General features: G+C 43.5%; 1 protein-coding gene and 1 long non-coding RNA gene across 2 annotated transcripts in view; one reads left to right on the top strand and one right to left on the bottom strand.

Annotated features, from left to right (window-relative positions):
* Positions 1-19,553, top strand: part of LOC142932981 (uncharacterized) — a 285,143-nt gene that overhangs the window by 222,894 nt on the left and 42,696 nt on the right. The gene's annotated exons all lie outside the window — the stretch shown is intronic.
* Positions 489-16,354, bottom strand: LOC142932805 (sodium- and chloride-dependent betaine transporter-like). Its single transcript, XM_076076879.1, has 15 exons — positions 16,225-16,354; positions 15,034-15,168; positions 13,401-13,538; positions 11,215-11,326; positions 10,952-11,084; positions 9,732-9,866; positions 9,432-9,535; positions 6,941-7,065; positions 6,702-6,814; positions 5,069-5,206; positions 4,868-4,970; positions 3,401-3,501; positions 1,854-2,024; positions 1,637-1,721; positions 489-1,108 (listed from the first exon to the last, which is right to left on the bottom strand). The coding sequence occupies exons 1-15, from the start codon at positions 16,352-16,354 to the stop codon at positions 489-491; spliced, it is 2,343 nt and encodes a 780-aa protein (XP_075932994.1).

The raw sequence follows: 19,553 nt of genomic DNA, 5'->3' as shown, positions 1-19,553 counted from the left end.
TTCTTGTTAAGAAGAGCTTTCAGGTCACTGGTGATCCATGGCTTGTTGTTGGGGAAGCAGTGTACTGTCCGGGATGGTATGACGGTTTGTTCACAGAATTTGATGTATTCTGTGATACAGTCCCTCATGCTGTTGAGGTCTTCCCCATGTGGTCCACACAGCACACTCCAATCAGTTGACTCAAAGCAGTCCTGCAGGGCATCATTAGCCTCCTGAGACCACCTCCTCACAGTCCTGGTGGTCACAGGCAGCCTCTGCACCAGAGGAACATACCTGGGTGTTAACAGGATCAGGTTGTGATCAGACCTGCCAAGGGGGGGAGGGGCAGTGGCACTGTATGCATCCTTTGCATTAGCATACAGAAGGTCCAGGGTTGTATTATATCTTGTGGGGCAGTCAACATATTGGTGAAACGTTGGCAGGGCTTTATCCAGGGTGGTGTGATTAAAGTCTCCAGTGATTGCCAAAAATGCACCAGGATGTTGACTCTACAGTCCAGACACAGTGGAGTGGATGGTGTCCACTGCTGTCTCGGAGTCAGCTGATGGGGGGATGTACACAACGACAACAATGGCGGACGAGAACTCCCTCAGCAAATAATAAGGACGCATCCCCACGGCTAACAGTTCAATGTCCGGGCTGCAGAAGCCTTCCTTAACACACACATGGTCGGGATTGCACCACCTCTCGTGCACATACACAGCAATCCCGCCACCTCTCTTCTTGCCGCTCTGAACAACATCTCTGTCCGCCCGAACAGTCCTGAAGCCGGGCACCGACACACTGTGGTCCGGGAAATCCTCGTGCAGCCATGTCTCAGTGAAACATATGACGCTGCACTCGCGGAAGTCCCTCTCGGTCTTTACCAGTGCGCCGAGCTCGTCCGTCTTATTTGCCAAAGACCTCACGTTCCCCAGTAGTATCGCCGGTACTGAATGTTTGTACCTCCATCTCTTCGCCCTCCGTTTGGCTCCAGATCTGCAGCCCCGGCGTCTTCTCCGTAGCTCTGCAGGGATCACAGGCCTGGCGCCGGGCAGCAGCCGCGGCTCACTCAGCGCGAACAGCTGATCACAGGAGTAAACAATGGCCCCACTCATTGTGTGTGGCTCTCCGTTACACAGAAACAGAAAAGCAACAGAAAGCCACGAGAAAAGTTGAGAAAAAAGGTTACGGTCCGTTGTCTGACCTTAAGAACCAAACGTTAAGGAGAAAGAAAAAACTAAAAGAAGAGAGGAAAGAGTGAAAAAAGACTAAAATTAAAACACACACAGGGAGCTGCTGCAACAGGCTGCCGCTGGCACGGCGCCATTTTAAGGAATGTAAAAAGCAAAGCTGAAATATTTGTACAGTAATGCAATCAGGAGAGTATGAGTTCAGATAACTGTTTATTATATAAAGGGATGCAATTGGTTGTTCCTAGTCACATGACATGTAGTGCACGCTCCAGTGTTCCAAAAGTTGAACTGTTTTTATCTCGGTGTGCAGCTGTCGCGTCTGAAAAATAAGTGCTTGGGAACACAACGACGCTCTCGTTTTTGAGATTTTGAGATTTGAAATCCGAATATGAAAGGTACCCTGTGGATTTTGTTTTTTTACATTTACACGTCTTCATTTAGCGATCACTTCATTGACTGACTCATAACGTCGGTTTCATCTCCAGGTTCTTCGTTTGTCTCGGGACCAACAGGATCACTGACTGGACGCCACAGGACCAACAGACGCTGTTTTGGACAAGAAAAAAGGACAAACAGAATGGTAGTTAAATTAACACGATGTCTATTGGGGCAATGAAAAATATTACAAAAGTAAAGCAGAATTTTTAAAAAGTAAACGGGATGTGTTGGTGCTCTTGCCTGTCTGAGGGTGCCCTCTGCAAGGCAGATCTTGCAGACAGCACAGATGGGTACTGCAGCCACGGAGGAGAGGGCCATAGCCCAGCCCAGACAGTAGGCCCAGTCTGGGTACACATACCCCTCGCTGGTTGTCAGGGGCTGGTGGTCCAGGAAGAAGCCGAAGAAGCAAACCTTGAGGGAAAAGCAGAGCGACAAACTCATACTTCTGTAGACAAATAGGCTGCATTAACACTGTGACATCCCTCTGCCTTAATGTATTGCTAATATTGTAAACCAAGACAAAATGGTATGAAGTCTTTTGGTAACACAGGTTTTGCTTGTGCAATCAAAGCCCCTTTCAAACAGCACTATTGCGTAGCTATTCCGCCTCGCTGTCCTGTTCTGTATGAGAGGTACAGAGGCGGAATGGGTGGACAGATTTACGAGCAGGGGACGTCAACACTTAGTTTATCCTCCATTATTCATTTAGGGTGAATGTGCAAGTTATTCCTTTGATACCGGCCATCTGAAATCACACACTGGGGCGGAGATCATGCCGCCGTTGTTCGGTCAGTGTGGAAAAAGCAAAACCGGCTTGACGCCGGATCTGCTTTAACGGCAGTATTGCGGAATCTCTGTGTGAAAGGGGGTTCTAGTCAGCTGCAACATTTTTAGACTTATGGTGCCAAGTCAGAAACTTCCCCAAGAAAACCAGTTCTGGGCCGATATCACACCAGTAAAGTAGACCCAGGCCCTCCCCGTCAACACGACTAGGCCTATTATGATAAGAATAATCCATAGGCCTTGCATCATGGTAGCCTATTGTCTGTGTTTTCAGAGCCAATATTGGCATAAAAATACAAATTTTTGAGTATTGAAAATAAAGGCGCATGCAGACTTAAAGAGGGTGGTACGGGATTGTTTGAGTTAGGAGTTAGGAGTTAGGAGTAATTTCCTAAGCTAAGAGAGTTGACAAAATGCATTTTCGTATAGTCCTAAAAGAGCCTCTTGATATATATATATAAAAGGGCCCTGGATAGTGTGATGTCATGAGAGGGAGGGTCATCAACGGGAGATACATCCCTTCCCAGTGGCTGCAGCAAAGACTACAACCCTTCATGGCATCGGGGTAACAAACTACAATTCCCATAGTCAGCCGGGGCCAAGGTGGCGGCCCAGCTGAAAGAGAGGGGACTGATTACCTGGGAGAGGTTGGTGTGGGGAAGAAGAAGGAAATGTTTGGAGAGAGGAGGACAGGAGCGCACAAAGAGGAAAAGAGTTTTATTTTACATTAAAGACAACGAACCCGAAGAAAACGGAAGATACTTATGTTTGGTTTTTGTATCGGCTTTCGGCTGAACTGAAGTTTACCTTTTGTTTAAAGAATCAAAATATATTATTTTGAGTTAGAACACAACCGCTTGTTGTCTTCATTTGTGTACCCACACCTCACAAGCTGATTCCGACCTCAAGACATCACAATAGACACTCGCTACCTTGTTGCTGCCCTACCCCAATCTTAATCCTCATGTCATGTCACCTGCAGCTGTTGACCGTGTGTAACTCACCGTGCAGATCAGAGGGGTGAAGTAGCGCCAGCACAGTTTGAAAAAAACCCATGGCCTCTGTCCCGTCATAACTTCCACCGCGTCACACATCCGCTCAGCCCCTGTATGATTAATGATGTAGAAGCATGATGAATGTCAGACTCATAGATTGGCCTGGAACCCCTTGTTAAAATATAGCAGGTTTATATGGAGCCTCAAAACCAGCAAAAAAGGCAAGTCAAGGTTATTAGACTGGCACTAGATGCCTGTTCTGCCTCTGGGTACGTGATTTGGGTGCCGGTGTTTGGTTCCATGTTTACATGTCTGTGGAAATATTGATCGATGAAGGCTTCAAGGTCTGTTATTTCTTCGACTTTGGTAGTTAATCTAAAGAGGTGCGAATATGTCAAGCATGTGCCAATGGAGGGCGATAGGGCGTGTGTGTTTTATATTATACTGAATGTTATTATATGATATACTGTATATATATATATTATATTGAATCGCCTGTGAGGGTGACAAAAATAAGATGTCCTGACATGTTTATCAAAGTGTTATTTACTGCTTTTTTCCGTGTTGGAATAAATGTTAAATATTTAACTGCAAAGTAGTAATGCGTGTTTGATACCTTAATGTTTTTGCATTAAATCATATTGGGATGTTTGTTGAAATTGATTGGATGTGGCACAGCCCTACCTAGAAAATGTTCCACCAGCCGCCACTGGTTAAAGGAAAATTGTATTGAATAAATCTTCATACACCACTTTTATAATTGAACACTATTTCTGATACTATGTTTCTTCAGTTGTGGGGCTCCATAGATTGGATTCCTACACAGAAGTGAGAGGGTGTATTGTAATTATGACCGACTTCTGTCAAACTATTTTATGAAAAAGTTTTTCCAAACCTTTGCCTTGTTTAAACACTTATATGCATCAACAAGGCGGTAAAAGACAATAACGTACTGTATATTCACATAACGATTTATTTAACGATTTATCAAAAATCTATCACCTACAAGAGGACCTTTTGGGGTTCAGGAAGGATGACAAAGTAATTTAAATTAGCAACTCAAACATGAACGCTGATATGGGGATGATTCTGCAAAATCATGGATTATGTTCAATGACAACGGTACTGTATGTGGCCTATTTCTTGGCACGGTGTAGTTAAGACACTATTGCTGTCGCTTTGAGGCAGCCGTGCAATCAGTCGAGATTCCCGGAAGTCAAAATGTATCCGCCCTTACCACCCTTCTACATCATAGACTATTTCAAGCATTGGCACCAAATGTTGGCACTGGGTAAACTATGAGGTGTGGAGTCGTCAAATATGAACACGATACATGGGTTGCAATTTGGCCCCTTGTTCTTTTGGTGAAATCGCACAAAGTTCCTGTGGTTTATAACTCTTGGACATATACTTGGGTAGTGATATTACATCTTGTGAGCTACAGCTTCATTTAAACATGGTGATGATACCACTTACCAAAGGCCCAGCCAACAGCCACACACTGGAGCGCAGACACAAATAATATACATATTCCATTGGCACCATAGTAATCAACCAGCTGGAAGAGGTACACTCCTCCCTGGACAACACAGAAAAGGTACGTTAATGTAGTGTTGTGTGTAGGGTCAAAATACGCCTCCAACAGTGTTCACTGGTGGGTTTGGGTCTGTGTCGTACCTGAGTGGTGAGAGAGATCTGTATGATGAAGCAGATGGAGCAGAAGAAGAAGAGGAAGATTTCTCTGCGCCAGGGTCTGCGCATTTGCCCCGGGAACATGTCAATCACTGACGACGTGATAGTTTCCAGACCTGCAAACTAACACAAACAAGCAGACAAAAAAAAGAGTAACTTTACATAATTGTTACATCAAACATGCATTATGTCCATATGTAGGTTATACTCGATGACAGTTCACCAATAGGAAAGCATTCCAAAACAAGTGTGGGACCCTATTTTAAAGGTGGAGCTGCAACCACCAATAGAAGCCTTTGGGTTGTTCTCCTTTAGGTGAAAGGGTTGGGTGACAGATAAATACACTCTACATCTGGGATTGGGATTGAATGAACTGAGGGTGAAGCTTTTCATTCAAAGCAGGTATGGACAACAGATACTGTAGGATCATTCATATCAGTGGCGGCTGGTGGAAAATTTTCTAGGTAGGGCCATCCTATCAATTTCAGCAAATTTCAGTATGATTTAATGCAAAAAAATTGAAGTATCAAACACGCATTACTACTTTGCAGTTAAATATTTAACATTTATTCCAACACGAAAAAAAAGCAGTTAATAACACTTATATAATATAATATAATAGAACATGTTTATTTATTGAGATGCCCCTATGGACCTTGTTATAGGAGGTAAAGATCAGGAGAAGTAAACATGAAGTGTTATTATGAATACTGATGTTAAATTAAGCTATGATGAGTTTTCACTGTTAATTTACCATCTAAATTAAATGTTGATGCCTCCATGACCAAGTTAAGCAGATGAGACTGAGGATAACTATGTAGAAGAAAAGATGTTCACTAATATGCCTAATATGTAGCTTGACAGAGTTCTCCATGTGTGTCCTGGTGTTCTCATGTTTCCTTACCTCCTCATCCCTCACTCCCTAACTGTCCGTGCTGGATCTGTCCCCGTTGTTTTAAAAAGCTAAATAGGTTATTAGCATGACGTCATCCAGCTAGCCAAACCTGTCTGGTGTTCAGCTAGTACAGAAGCTTCGCATATACTGCTTCCCTTTCCCGCTAGTCTGCTGTCTGATTGTGAGGTCAGGCTGATCTGGGATCAGCTCTTTGGTCTGCAGAATCTCCGCCAAAGTTCTCCTCTCAAACGAGACTTGGAGGAGTAGTGCTCGCGCTGGCGCTCGCGCTCGCCTGTAGATACTTCTCCTGACGAGAACGCGCAGCTAGGGGGGCAAAATCTTTTTGGCCCCACGCTGAATCTATTTGAGGGCGCTGATTGGCTAAATTGTATGTCACTCATTTATATCTTTAATTAGCAATTGGCTAAACTGCTTCATAGACCCGCCTCTTTTGGGCCAAAACGATTTGGCCCCCCTAGCTGCGCGTTCTGAGACGTGTCGTGCACACAGGCGGAGAGCACGAGCAGACGAGCACACAGGCGGAGAGGACGAGCAGGAAAAGCATATATTTTGCGCAGATATCTTATTTTACACATATTACTGGGTACATTCCATAGTTCAAAAACACAAATATTGACAATTTGTATAATTTATGTCTTTCTACTTTAAGTGAATACTTTGTGCAGGACACCGACTGTACGTCGTGTGTCCCCTTGGTCTTACCAGTGTGTCTAGTCCCAACAGAATGAGCATAATGAAGAAGCAGGCGGCCCACAGCTGTGGGAGGGGCATCATGGCAACAGCCTGAGGAAATACGATGAATGCAAGCCCAGGGCCTGGGAGGACAGAAGAGACATTCAAATTGTCTTGTGTTAGATTTTTGTCCTTTTCCAGGAAAAGTGCGAGGGTTTATTTGATTCTGGTGTTTGATAGAGACGGGTGCTTCGGGATTTAAATCATACCTGAATCAACCACCATGTCGATGGGAATTCCTTGTTTGTTGGCCATGAAGCCCAGAGCCGCGAAGACTGCGAAGCCGGAGATGAAGCTGGTGCCGCTATTGAGCACAGACAACCACAGACTGTCCCTGCAGACACGCACAGAGCATAGCACACAGAGCAGAACTGAGTGAGGCAATGTGCTGACAGCAGTGGTGGACCGTCGGGGCCAGCAAAGCCTTCTCTGCTGGCCTAGACAGAATCACAAAGTTATAGCTATTTTATAATTTAATTATTTTTCATAAATACACTACATGTATTCAAAATACTTTTTCCCATTAACTTATTATCTCATTGCATAGCTACTGTCTTGTTGTTATAGTCTTCAACCAATCAGATTTTTAGTTTGACATGTTGGGCGTATTCTTTGACATGCCAGAGCCTTCTAGCTGGCCTAGCCGAGTGTGTCAGCATTAACGTGCGGCTTGATTGGTCAGTGGGCTAGCGTGACATGTTGGGCGGTGAAGACCCCAATATCTGCTGCCTCTGTCGAGCAGACATTTTCAGCCCTCAAACGCATTAAAACGTATTCAAGAAATACAACTGGGGAGGCTCGACTTTCATCACTGGCGTCCATGAATCGAGAAGGACCTCTTACTGGAACTGAAACGCACGGATACTGTACAACTGCATCATTGAACTCTTTGTTAAGAAAGAAAGGAGGATATACTTTGTCTTTAAATAGCGAACAGCAGCTTTGGTATGTGAACTGCTTTTGTTTTTTTACATCTGCAGTAGCGTTTGCAGAGAGCTGTGCAACTGGTAGACCTCAGGTTGTAGGTCTTTCAAATTTGAGATTTCCTTTTCCGACGTTCGAATTGGAGGGCTGTGTCTGACCGTTTCTGTAACTTTCCAAACCCGACAATCTGACATGCACACCCACTGCTGTATGGAGTAAAGAAAGTAGGCAGGGTTTGAACCTCTCTCTCTTGCTCTATTTTATTACTGACACAACTATTTCTGTCATCTTTCATGTGATCAACCGAGTGCAACGCCATGAATGTCTTCCAGGAGAGACTGGCTGTTCGAAACAACTATAAACATATTTGATTGAGTTGGACAGTGTGTTGTATGAGCTAGTTCTGATCAAGTAGATTGAGTACCTTATGTCAAGCAGACCAAGCTGAATTTTGTGTGGCTTGTTTTCAATTGTGGCCAAAATGGGTTCATTGCTGCTTCATGTGGCCACTGGAGGGAAAAACACAGCTGCTATCTTTACAGCTGCAATGTTGTTTCCCCCCATGAACCACAGGGGGCAGTAATGAGAACTGTGGCACCACAATGAGACTAAAAAGACAAAAACCTATGCGGACATTCCACAAAAATGGACGATTCAAGGGTGAATATTTTGCCTCAGAAGTTGGGGGACACAGTGAAGAGACAAAAAATCTGTCACTATCTTGTTTTTTGGACTTCAGCTCTGCCTTCAACACCATCATCCCGTCTCTGCTGCATGACAAGCTCTCTCAGCTGCACGTGCTTGTCTCCACCTGCAAGTGGATTACAGACTTCCTGTCTGACAGGAAGCAGCATGTGGTGCTGGGAAAACACGTCTCAGCCTCTCGGACCATCAGCACCGGTTCCCCTCAAGGCTACGTTCTTTCCCCTCTGCTCTCCACCCTGTACAGCTGCACCTCCAGTCACCAGTCCGTCAAGCTCCTGAAGTTCGCGAATGACACCACCCTCATTGGACTCATCTCTGGTAGGGATGAGTCCACCTACAGGTGGGAGATTGACCATCTGGTCATGCAGTCTGAACAACTTAGAGCTCAACGCTCTAAAGACAGTGGAGATGGTTCTGGCTTTCCGCAAGAACACAGCCCTACCTGCCCCTATCACCCTTTGTGACTCCCTTGTCGACGCTGTCAAGTCCTTCCGCTTCCTGGGCTCCACCATAACCCAGGACCTCAAGTGGGAGCTTAACGTCAGCTCCATCACCAAGAAGGGTCAGCAGAGGATGTACTTCATGAGGCAGCTGATGAAGTTCAACCTTCTAAAGACAATGACTGAGTCCATCCTCTGCTCCTCCATCAGCATCTGGTACGCTGCATCCACAGTCAAGGACAAGGGCAGACTGCAACGTATCATTCGCTCTGCTGAGAGGGTGGTTGGCTGCAATCTGCCGTCCCTCCAATACCTGCTCGCTTCCAGGACCCTGAAGCGGGCAAGAAAGATTGTAGCAGAGCCCCTTCCCTCTGGCAGGAGGCTGCGGTCCATCAGGACCAAGACCTCACGCCACAAGACCAGTTTCTATCCTTCCGCAGTTGGGTTCCCCACTGACTCTGATTCTTACATCCCCAGGACGATTTCCTACTCTTATGTGCACCCTTGCACATGTTTCTATATTTAAATACACTTGCCACTTTTATAATATACTTTTGCAATACACCAAGTCAAATTCCTTGTATGTGTAACGTACTTGGCAATAAACGGTTCTGATTCTGATTCTGATTACTTGTAACAGTTGTTGTTGACTTTGTTGTAGCTGCCCAGTGTGATCAGGGTTCCTGATGCAACACCATAGGAGAAGAGGACCTGAGCACAAGCCTCCATCCACACCTGATGAACATATAAAAGACACACGTTATCAGTTATAAGTTATAATCAGGTTATCAGGTTATCAGTATCATATCTCAGTGTGTCACTGTTAAATTCAGGTAGCTGTGACACTAGCAGCAGCATCAACAAAAGAAAAACTTTACCCTCAAACAAACTAGACACTGTAAAGCTGCATGATTTGTCCACAGTCCTTCACCTGATAGTCTACCAGGCGAGTAGGATCTGGATACAAGTAGTACACCACGCCCTGCCAGGCTCCTGGCAGCGTCAACCCCCTGACCAGCAGGATGGCCAGCATCACATAGGGGAACACTGCTGTGAAATACACCACCTGGAAATTTCAGAAGTAGCACATTTCCAAACAGACTTTTGTTTAATATACATACATACAATAATGTTATGACCTTGCCTTCACCATATTAAATTAAGGTTGATCGTCATCATGCCCCTTCAGTCTAATGCTGCCATACTGTACTGCACATGTTCATGTACATATTGTACTGCGGCAGCCTCCCACATAAGTTAGCTATCCAGTAACTAGAAGCATCATTCAGTGATTTACCACACTGACTCATGTCATGTCCCTCATATCACATTGTGAAATACTCGGTTTGGTCTTTGTGCTCACACCTCATATACAGAAATTCTTGGTAAATTTCTCGAGGACACAAAATCCACATACTCTGCAGTGTGTGTGTTAGCATGCAACTCCGAACACAGCCAGGGGGCTAAAAGACGCTCTGTGGAGCTGAGTATGGTAATAATTCTCTGTAGGAATAACAGTTTGCTAAATATTATTGTTTTGGATGATGTAGTTGGCTTTCAGCTAAAAGCTCACCGCTAACGGAACTACACACACAGCTATGTGCATCGCTGGCACTCAGCCGCTACTCTGCGTCCAGAGACACAGTGGGGGAAAACAGTTAGCTCACTGTTAATGTTTTAGACGTGTGTTTGGCTATCAGCAAACAGAACAACCAGTACACAGCTGTTAGCAGCTGACTGAACTACACATACTGCTGACGGCATCGCTGCCAATGAGCAGCTGCTGAGCCGCTCCAGAGACACAGTGGGGGGGAAACAGTTTGCTCACCTTGAAGCCTAAATGACCGCTTCAAGTTGCGGTTACACACATGAGATAGAGTTGAGACGCTTGCCTGCACAGAGCTAGTGCAGACGATAGATTAGAATGAAATGCGTGTCTGTTGTGCGAGATGTGCGAGTGAAAAACACATTTGAAATACTTGCAGTCTAGATGGGGGGGGGGGGGGGTTAGCCAATTGTGGGTTGTATTCATTCAATCAAACAAACATTACAGCAGTGGTCTTTGCAGACACACCTGGAGATCTGCACTCTACTGAGTGTGCTTTCTTAGTTTCAAAGGTTTGGCCCTTGAATCCTCACACCAAGACAGACCTTTCCTGTGAAACGGACCCCTTTCCAGATGCAGAAGTAGCAGGCCACCCAGCAGGCCAGGAGACACAGCAGCAGCTCCCACTTCACTGAGCCAACCTCCTCTATTCCCCCAGACATGGACAACAGTCCTCTACTGCACGGGGACACCAGACAGTCATTAATAGTTGCATATTTGAGAAGAAAAGAGAATGTACTCAATACTTGATCCACTGCTGCTGCCCCATGTGATTTATTATTAGCTTTTTGTGACAACACTGACTCACTCCCAGAACTCAGAGGCTGATGACTTGGGGAGATTTCCAGATGTCCAGTTTCCTCTCAGGTTGCCACTGTGTATTGCAGTCCAGTTCGCAGAGGCAAGGTCCACACATCTGTCTGTTGATAGAACAGCACACTGATTACGTGTTGATCTCACACAGTTACTGACATTTGCTCATTATTTTTCAGTCATGAAACACAGTTTGCTAGCAAGTAAACGTGGATATAAACTATGCAAGTTTAAAACTTTTAAGAAAAATCTGCTTTGAAAATATATATCCACTGCGCATTTGGAAATCCACAAAGTTTGACCGTCCTCTCCCTTTTTCTTTGCTCCATTTCTGTCAGGAAATGTGTGTTCAAAATAGCCAGTCAGATTTGTCTCTCCATGTGACATCTTATGGGGTTTGCTTAACATAGCACTACCTCCGAGGTGACCATCCACGGAACACTGAGTGAATCTACCCCGCTGTCCGCCATGGTTATTTCCTTGCTTGGTGGCTCCAGTAACACAAAAATGCAGAATAACTTTGACTAACGCCCACTCGTTGACTTGCTCATACCTGACAGCTGAAGTGGCCCGCTGGAAAGTGTGTGTAAAGTCACACCGAGGCCAATTTAGCCTCTCTGATTCACATAGATACGGTCAAATTCGGGTTTTGGCATATCTAGATTGCATCAAGATTGATTTTAAAAGTCTGGACAGCAAAAAGCACATTAAATGGGGCTGCACAGTGGTTTAATTCTTGGGCTAGACGGGCCTTCTGTGTGGAGTTTGCGTGTTCTTCCCGTGGCGGCGTGGGTTCTCTCCAGGTTCTCTGGCTTCCTCCCACAGCCCAAACACATGCCCGTAGGTGTGGATGTGAGACTGAATGGTTGTTTGTTAAGTTAGCCCTGCAATAGTCTGGCAACCTGTCCAGGGTGAACCCTGCCTTCGCCCAATGTCAGCTGGGATCGGCTCCAGCCCCCCCACGACCATGAACAGGATAAGCGGTTAAAGATGATAGATTGATCCAAACCACATTTAGAGGTGGTTTGAAAACTGATTTCAATTGGATTTCTACAAATGTCTATAAACTATAGATAAGTGGACATAGTGGACGACGTCACCCATTGGTTTGTGGACTGCCGTTTTGACACCTTTAGTATGACATTTTGGGCATCTTGGTTTTTGGCCATTGGCGACTTTGTTAGGAATTGACTTTCGTCAACCTGTTTCCCAGTGTTCTCCTTTGTTTCCCCCTCCCTCCTGTGTCTGTCTACCCCATCTGTCTTTCTGTCTTTGTGGGTGTGGTTTTCCTTACTCAGTTCACGGCTCTACTTTCCCTCACCTGTGGTTCATCAGTTGTCACTCCGCCCAGCCAGCAGACCTGCCTTCCATCAGCCTCATCAACCACTGTATATAAATCCTAGCTCTGAAACCGCTCTCTGACAGATTTGTGACAGGCCTTAGTGGTAGTATTCTGGTGTAATGGTACATTTTTACTTAGTATATATTTCTACTCAGTGTATTTTATTCATGCATAAGTAATTTTGCTCTGAACTTTGTTGAACTTCACCAGATCTCTGTTGTGCAGAAGAAGAATTCATTCTTGCCTGCGCCTAAGTTAACTAACTGTGTTGTATGAGAATGTTTCACCACCAAGGCCGTCCTGACCCTTGTTTTGGTTGCTGGTCGTTTGTTTTTCATTGTTGTTCTTATCAGTCTGAGACCAAAATGTCTGTAACATTGGCCATCGGCCCCCACCTTTGCTCATTCTGTATAAAGAAAGCGCGTTCTCTTTTTTCTTGGTTCTTCCTCACTGAGACTGTACGCATTCTGTTGTGATGATTGAACCTTCTCTGCGCAAAGAATAAAGACAACCTGGTTTTAGGTATTCCTCATTTCAGCATTAAGAACTCACGCAAAGCAGGTATAGGGATATTTTTCCACCACACTGGCCAAAATCCCTGTGTTTAAAGTTTGCTTCAACATTTTTGAAATAATGCAGATATAATTTGTCTGCTGGCACTTGCACTTTGCTTTAACTTTCTGCTGCTTCCCCCCTCATAATATCCCTTCAAGTGTGAATCTATGTCTGAACTTCTCTAGGACAGTTTTCAGTGAGGTGGAGAAGCTGAGCTAACAATGAGTTAGCAAGCACGGTATGGTCTTTTAACTTTAGCTGCGGATGCACCATCCCATACTGACCTGTGTTCCACGGATTGTTGCAGGTGGCCCAGGGCAGAGGGTCTCTGAAACAATAGAAGAAGTAGAGGAGGGCCCAAGCCAGGATGATGATGTAGACTCTGGAATAAAGCTGGATCACTGTGGTGGAATAGCCGAGCCCTGGAGGGAGAGGACATCCGACAAACCTCAGTTTAAGATGTCATTTGATAGAGCACTACGAAATATAACACTTACAGCACCATGATACTACTGTGTTTTATTTCAGTGTCTTATACAAAGTGTATAAAATCGAACTGCATTACAACTACGGTCCATCAAGTGATGGGCCCAGTGACTTAAACTTACATTGGGAAAGAGAATCAGCTGATACTTTTTGTTGTTGTTCGAGCTGTGGTCTGTTTGATGTCATCCGACATGTCTTCAATTCGCCTACTTAGTGTCATTTGACAGAGGTATAGTTTTCAATTGCTGCGGATTGATCCAACAAATGCTGCTTCAGTTTTGACGGATTCATGCTTTCTTGTGCCAGAGCCTAGCTGCACAAAACACACTGAGGTTTTTGCCCTCTTTTGTCCTCAATGTAAGAAAATCCATATCTCATGTAGTCGGTGTTGTAGCTACTTGCGTTTCGCTCAATTAGCATATGAAAACAAACTTTGTGGGTGTTCTTCTATACCGTGAAATGGCGGGTGTCTATTAGCATTACAAGGCATTAACACCAAATACTGTTAAGGAGTGTGAATAACTCCGCTGCATAAAAAATCCCCTTCAAAATAAAAGCACAAGAATTTTATTTTTTATTTTTCAGGCAAAGGCCCGCGACCCACTGAAAACGGGTCCGCGACCCACCAGTTGAGAATCACTGTCCTAGAGCACACTTAAATAGACCTTATTAGGTCCTTAAATTTGTAAAATACACCAATAGCCGAATCAACATGCCATATTTTCCTTCCTTCCTTCCTTCATGTGAAAGAGCTCTTGAACAAGCTGGACCGAAGTGAGCTAGTGCGCTTATTACCCCATGGTTTGCAGAGGATTGCCTTAAGATTCCAGGTATAATTTTCTAACTTATTTTGCTTTGTGTGCAACTGATAACTTCTAAAGGAATGAACGGGGCCCCACCTCTAATGCTGTATCCAGTTCTCTCTACACATCTATGATTAGGCCCCAACTCTGCAGATTGGAGGAAAACTGGTATTTTGTCCCTTGAGTGACAGCAGCTAGGGACTAAATAAATACCTTTGGGTCAAAATTAAAGGATCCTGGGAAACTGGATCAAAATGGCTCTGCTTCCAACATGACTGAGTCCCAACATAAGTAAAACCAATACAACAAAACACAAGGGTTACCAATCAAAAGCACCCTTTAGTGGCTATATTTACACTTTTCTCTTTTGTCTCTAACTGTCTCTTCCTCTGTTTGTTACGCTGCTATGAGTCCTGTTTCAGGTAATGGTACTGTGGGATGTTAACAAAAGTCAGCTACAGAAAATAATAATTTTATAAGACTCAGTGGGTCCTGGGTTTTTGATCAGTTACAGGAGAATTAATGATCTTATTTTCCTAACCCTAACCCGCAACAATTTGTTTTCAGCTCTAGTTCATTTTAAATTACACAATGTTTTCATGCTCAATGTATTCAACAATGTGATTACCCTGTGCCAGCGGGCAGAGCTTGGTCCAGCAGGTGATGGCGCCCTCCTGTGTGTACTGACCAATCACAGTCTCCAGCAGGAAGAGTGGCACGCCACACAGCACAGCAAAGAAACAGTAAGGCACCAGGAAGACACCTGCATGCACAAAAATACACCAGAGACCAGTAATGCTGTGCAATGGGATGAGGAAAAAATCTGTATTAATAAAGTGAGTAAAATCGAGAGTATTTGATGCAATATTATGCTGCCACTAACAATCATTATTTGATTCAAAGGTGAAAAGACAGTTGATTTTAAATGTTAGACATCTATTTGGATCTTGACTCAACAGCATTCTTTATTTATTTGTTATTTCAACAAATGTAATTGAGTTGAAAATCGTCAACGTCACTTGAAAGGCTGTTGAAAATGTTGAGATTATACGCAGTCTGTTTAAAATGATTGAATGTGAGGGCAAAACACCCAGCTGTTCAAAGAAATGACTGACAACGCAGAAAAGCATTGGCTTTAGACTTTCCTGAGAGACCACAAGCTAATATCCACCCAGGATTTAATCATCGTAATTAATGCGCTTCGATTCGCTCTTCGATACGAACTGAATCAACGAGGGAATAAAACAGCGTGTCTGGCTCTTTAAGGGGGAGGAGTCAGAGAGAAACTCTGTAGTGTTACCTGTCTTTCTCGAAGTGAAATCCCAGAGTTCCCCTCACCTCAAACGAAACCAGTTTTTCTTAAGTCTTTGGAATGTTATTATATTATTATCATCAAACACTTTCTGGTGCGCAACAATGCAGTTAACAGTTAATTACAAAAAGTTACATGTAGTTTGTGTAGCACACACTGTTGGTCACGCCTCATTATTTGATCGTTAAAACAACATTTTGTTCTCCCTCGTTTTGTCTGAACCATGAGCCATTTCACACCATTCGACGTAAACCAAAGTATTGGACAAATTAACTAAGAAAAAAAAATCTGATCTGATGGCAATGCTAGTCAGAGGATCGCCAAAGTTATCAAGGGAAACTAGCATGGCCAATAAGCTGTTCAACCACTTCCCCTAAAAGGCACCTTACATGTTCCTCAATCTGCAGGAGTGGAACCACAGCAATTCAATTAATTGTCTTTGTGCCAACAGAAAAGTCAATGTATGAGCTTTCATATAACAAGGAAACCTTGTGCGTTCCAGCTTACCTCCTCCGTTCTTATAACACAGGTAGGGGAATCTCCACACATTGCCCAGGCCCACCACATTTCCTGCTGCTGCCAGGATATATTCTCTTTTCTTCCTCCACTGTTCCCTCTTTTTCACTCTGGTCTCCATCTCTCTGTGTTCCCTCTTCAGTCCCCTGAACAGTACTGACAGTACACACCTCTCACCAACCTGGTGTTGCACTTATCTGTAGACCGTTTCACCCGAGGCCATGGCTTGGTTGGCAGAAAGTGCATTGAGTTCAAGCCAGACATACCAAATCTCACTTTGATGAATACATTTTTTAATTCATATGTAAAATGACACCATATTTAAAAAGTTTTTCATTTATTTACAGTTGCACTGAAAATCCTAAAAGAAGTATATATAATGCATGAAGAATGGAGAAATTTTTGCAGTAAAAAAAAAAATATATATATATATATATATATATATATATATATATATATATATATTCTGGTACAAGCAGACTTGAACCCAAAAATATGAAACTGAGATAGTCGGAGATTATCTAAACAGTTCAGAAAGTCAGATGAATCCCTTTTTTAAATATGTGATTGCACCTTCAAATATTTTTGTGTGTGTGTGTGTGTGCGTCTTTCCTCATTTTGGGGGAGGAGGCACTACAATGCACACATGGTTAGGTCACCCAAATGGCCAGCAGCCATGCAGCTCAAGCCCATGCAGCGTGTAAGCAGGGTCGGACCTAGTGTCCGTGGAGATTTCGGACTCAGCCCCTTGATAACTATTTCAATCGCAAAAGATTAGTGTTATTGTCTCAAACACATTGAATTTGTGGGGTACATTATGGAACAACACATTCAACAACAGAAATCTGCATTATCTAAAAAACTGATGTTTATTCTTTGGCCATGTGAGTGGGAATCATTATCTTGGATCTTGGTCTATGAAACACAATGGACTACAAAACAACAAATAAACAAAAAATAATTAAAGCGACTACTACTACAACTACTACCTCCATGTCCTGTGAAAGTGATTAGTGATTAAAAATGTGTTGCATTGGTCTCTTTAGACCCTAATCCACATCTTATCAGGATTACACATTGAGTGAGAAACCTGTGTGATGAGTCTCCACACACATACAAGTCAAACATGTTGCTTCTACCCTGAGGCAACCCTTTGTTTTTCAGTTTGAATGGTAGGTGGGGTATTGCAGACACACATGTACCAACTTGTTTCCAGCACAGGGTTGTGTGTTGCTCCTGCATTACACTTACATGTTACACTACTATGACTGACTAAAATAAAGGACTTCACACATTCTACAAACAGTTGTGGATGACAGTGTTGCTGAGCATCAACCTTAATTTTAGTCCAGTACAGAGAATAGAATCTGCCTTAAAGTTATTTAAAGCTTTTATTTTGAAGAGTACTTTGGTAGAAAGTGTTCAGAAATCACAGCTCAAATGAAGATCCAACAGTAAGTGACCTTCAGAACGTTCTACATATCAGACAGTCTTGACTTTCCACAGATGCTGGGTGTAAAAACAATATATATTTAGAACGAAGCAGCTGTCCTCAAGAGTCCAGCTCCCTCAGAGACATTTTTATTATTGCTAAAATAAATCCAAACTCCATTTCTTCTGAATCTGTCTACTGGTCCAGATGTGGATGTGACTGTTAGCCAGTGGTGGGCCGTCAGGGCCTGCAAGGCCTTCTCTGCTGGCCTAAACAGAATCACAAAGTTATAGCTATTTTATAATTAAAACATTTTTCTTAAATACACTACATGTATTATAATTTATAAAATTATTTTTCCCATCATATTATTTTCTCATTGCACAGCTACTGTCTTGCTCAGTTGCTCTGCTTCCAGTGCAGCTTGTTTTAAGTAGAGCTTTTATTCAATCAGATTTCACCTCTGTGTCTCTAGGTAAGAAGAGAGGCCCGAGGCCTGCAGACTCACACTTGCATCCATGTGCAGTTTAAGTGAATGGGGACGATATTGTTGATTGTCATAGTGTTCAACCAATCAGATCTTTAGTTTGACATGTTGGGCGTATTCTTTGACATGTCAGAGCCTTCTAGCTGGCCAAGCCCTACGTGATTGGTCAGTGGGCTAGCCTGACATGTTGGGCGGTGACAATCCCAATATCTACTGCCTCTGCCTAGCGGACATTTTCAGCCCTCAAACGCATTAAAACGTATTTAAGAAATACAACTGGGGAGGCTCGACTGTCTTCACTGGCGTCCATGAATCGAGAAGGACTTCTTACTGGAACTAAAATGCACTGATGTACTGAACAACCGTGGGATTAAACTCTTTATTAACAAAGAAAGGAGGATGGACTTTGTCTTTAAATAGTGAACAGCAGCTCTGGTAAGTTAAATGCGTTTGTTTTTACATCTGCAGTAGCTTTAATATGATTGTTTATATATTATTATTTGTACAACTTGTTTTTAATGAAGATTTTTGTTTGGTTTAATATGTGATAGGAACCATTGTTACGTCCAATGTTGCTCTGGGGACATATTTAGCCGGTGCCAGTGTTGGCAACTTGGCGACTTTCTCGCTAAATCTGGTGACTTTCAAAACCCTCATGGTGACTTTTTTTGTCAAAAGCTAGTGACAAATGTAGCAACTTTTTCTGGTGTTATTGGAGAATTTTCTGGTGTTTTGAGGTTAAAGCACGTACGTTCTGCACTGTCGTGAACGAGCAGCGGGTGCTGCCGCGAGCCCCTCCGCCGCCGCCCACAGAAGCCTCGCGCTGCAGTCAGAGCAGAGAGGAGACGCACTCTCGGCAGATGGTGTATCTATAGGTGTTGGCTTCATTTTTACATGAAACAAATAATAACCGTAGCTGTGTTTCAGCTGAAGGACAGCAATGAAGGCCCAGGTATAAAATGCACGGCCCGCCACTGCTGTTAGCAGTACAGGAGAAGTCCAGTCTAGTGACTAGTAATCCAACATTCAACCCTGAACATGCTTCACTAATGAAAACTGAACACAAGAAGACATAGAGTCTCACATTTCTTGACACTAAAGCTGAACTAAATAGTTGTAGTGTAACAGACTTTGATAGGGCATTGAAGGAGACGACTCAAGGAAATGACAAATAAGAGACTTGGGATGTACCCTCTGGGTATATATCAGTGGTGGGCCGTCAGGGCCTGCAAGGCCTTCTCTGCTGGCCTAAACAGAATCACAAAGCTATATCTATTTTATAATTTAATATTTTTTCTTAAATACACTACATGTATTATAATTTATAAAAATATTTTTCCCATTATCTTATTTTCTCATTGCACAGCTACTGTCTTCCTCAGTTGCTCTGCTTCCAGTGCA

This window comes from Anarhichas minor, unplaced genomic scaffold, assembly GCF_050575085.1.
Source record: "Anarhichas minor isolate MPS153535 unplaced genomic scaffold, ASM5057508v1 ptg000058l, whole genome shotgun sequence".
In the NCBI taxonomy this organism is placed as follows: Eukaryota; Metazoa; Chordata; class Actinopteri; order Perciformes; family Anarhichadidae; genus Anarhichas; species Anarhichas minor.
This window is presented reverse-complemented; position numbering and strand designations above follow the sequence as displayed.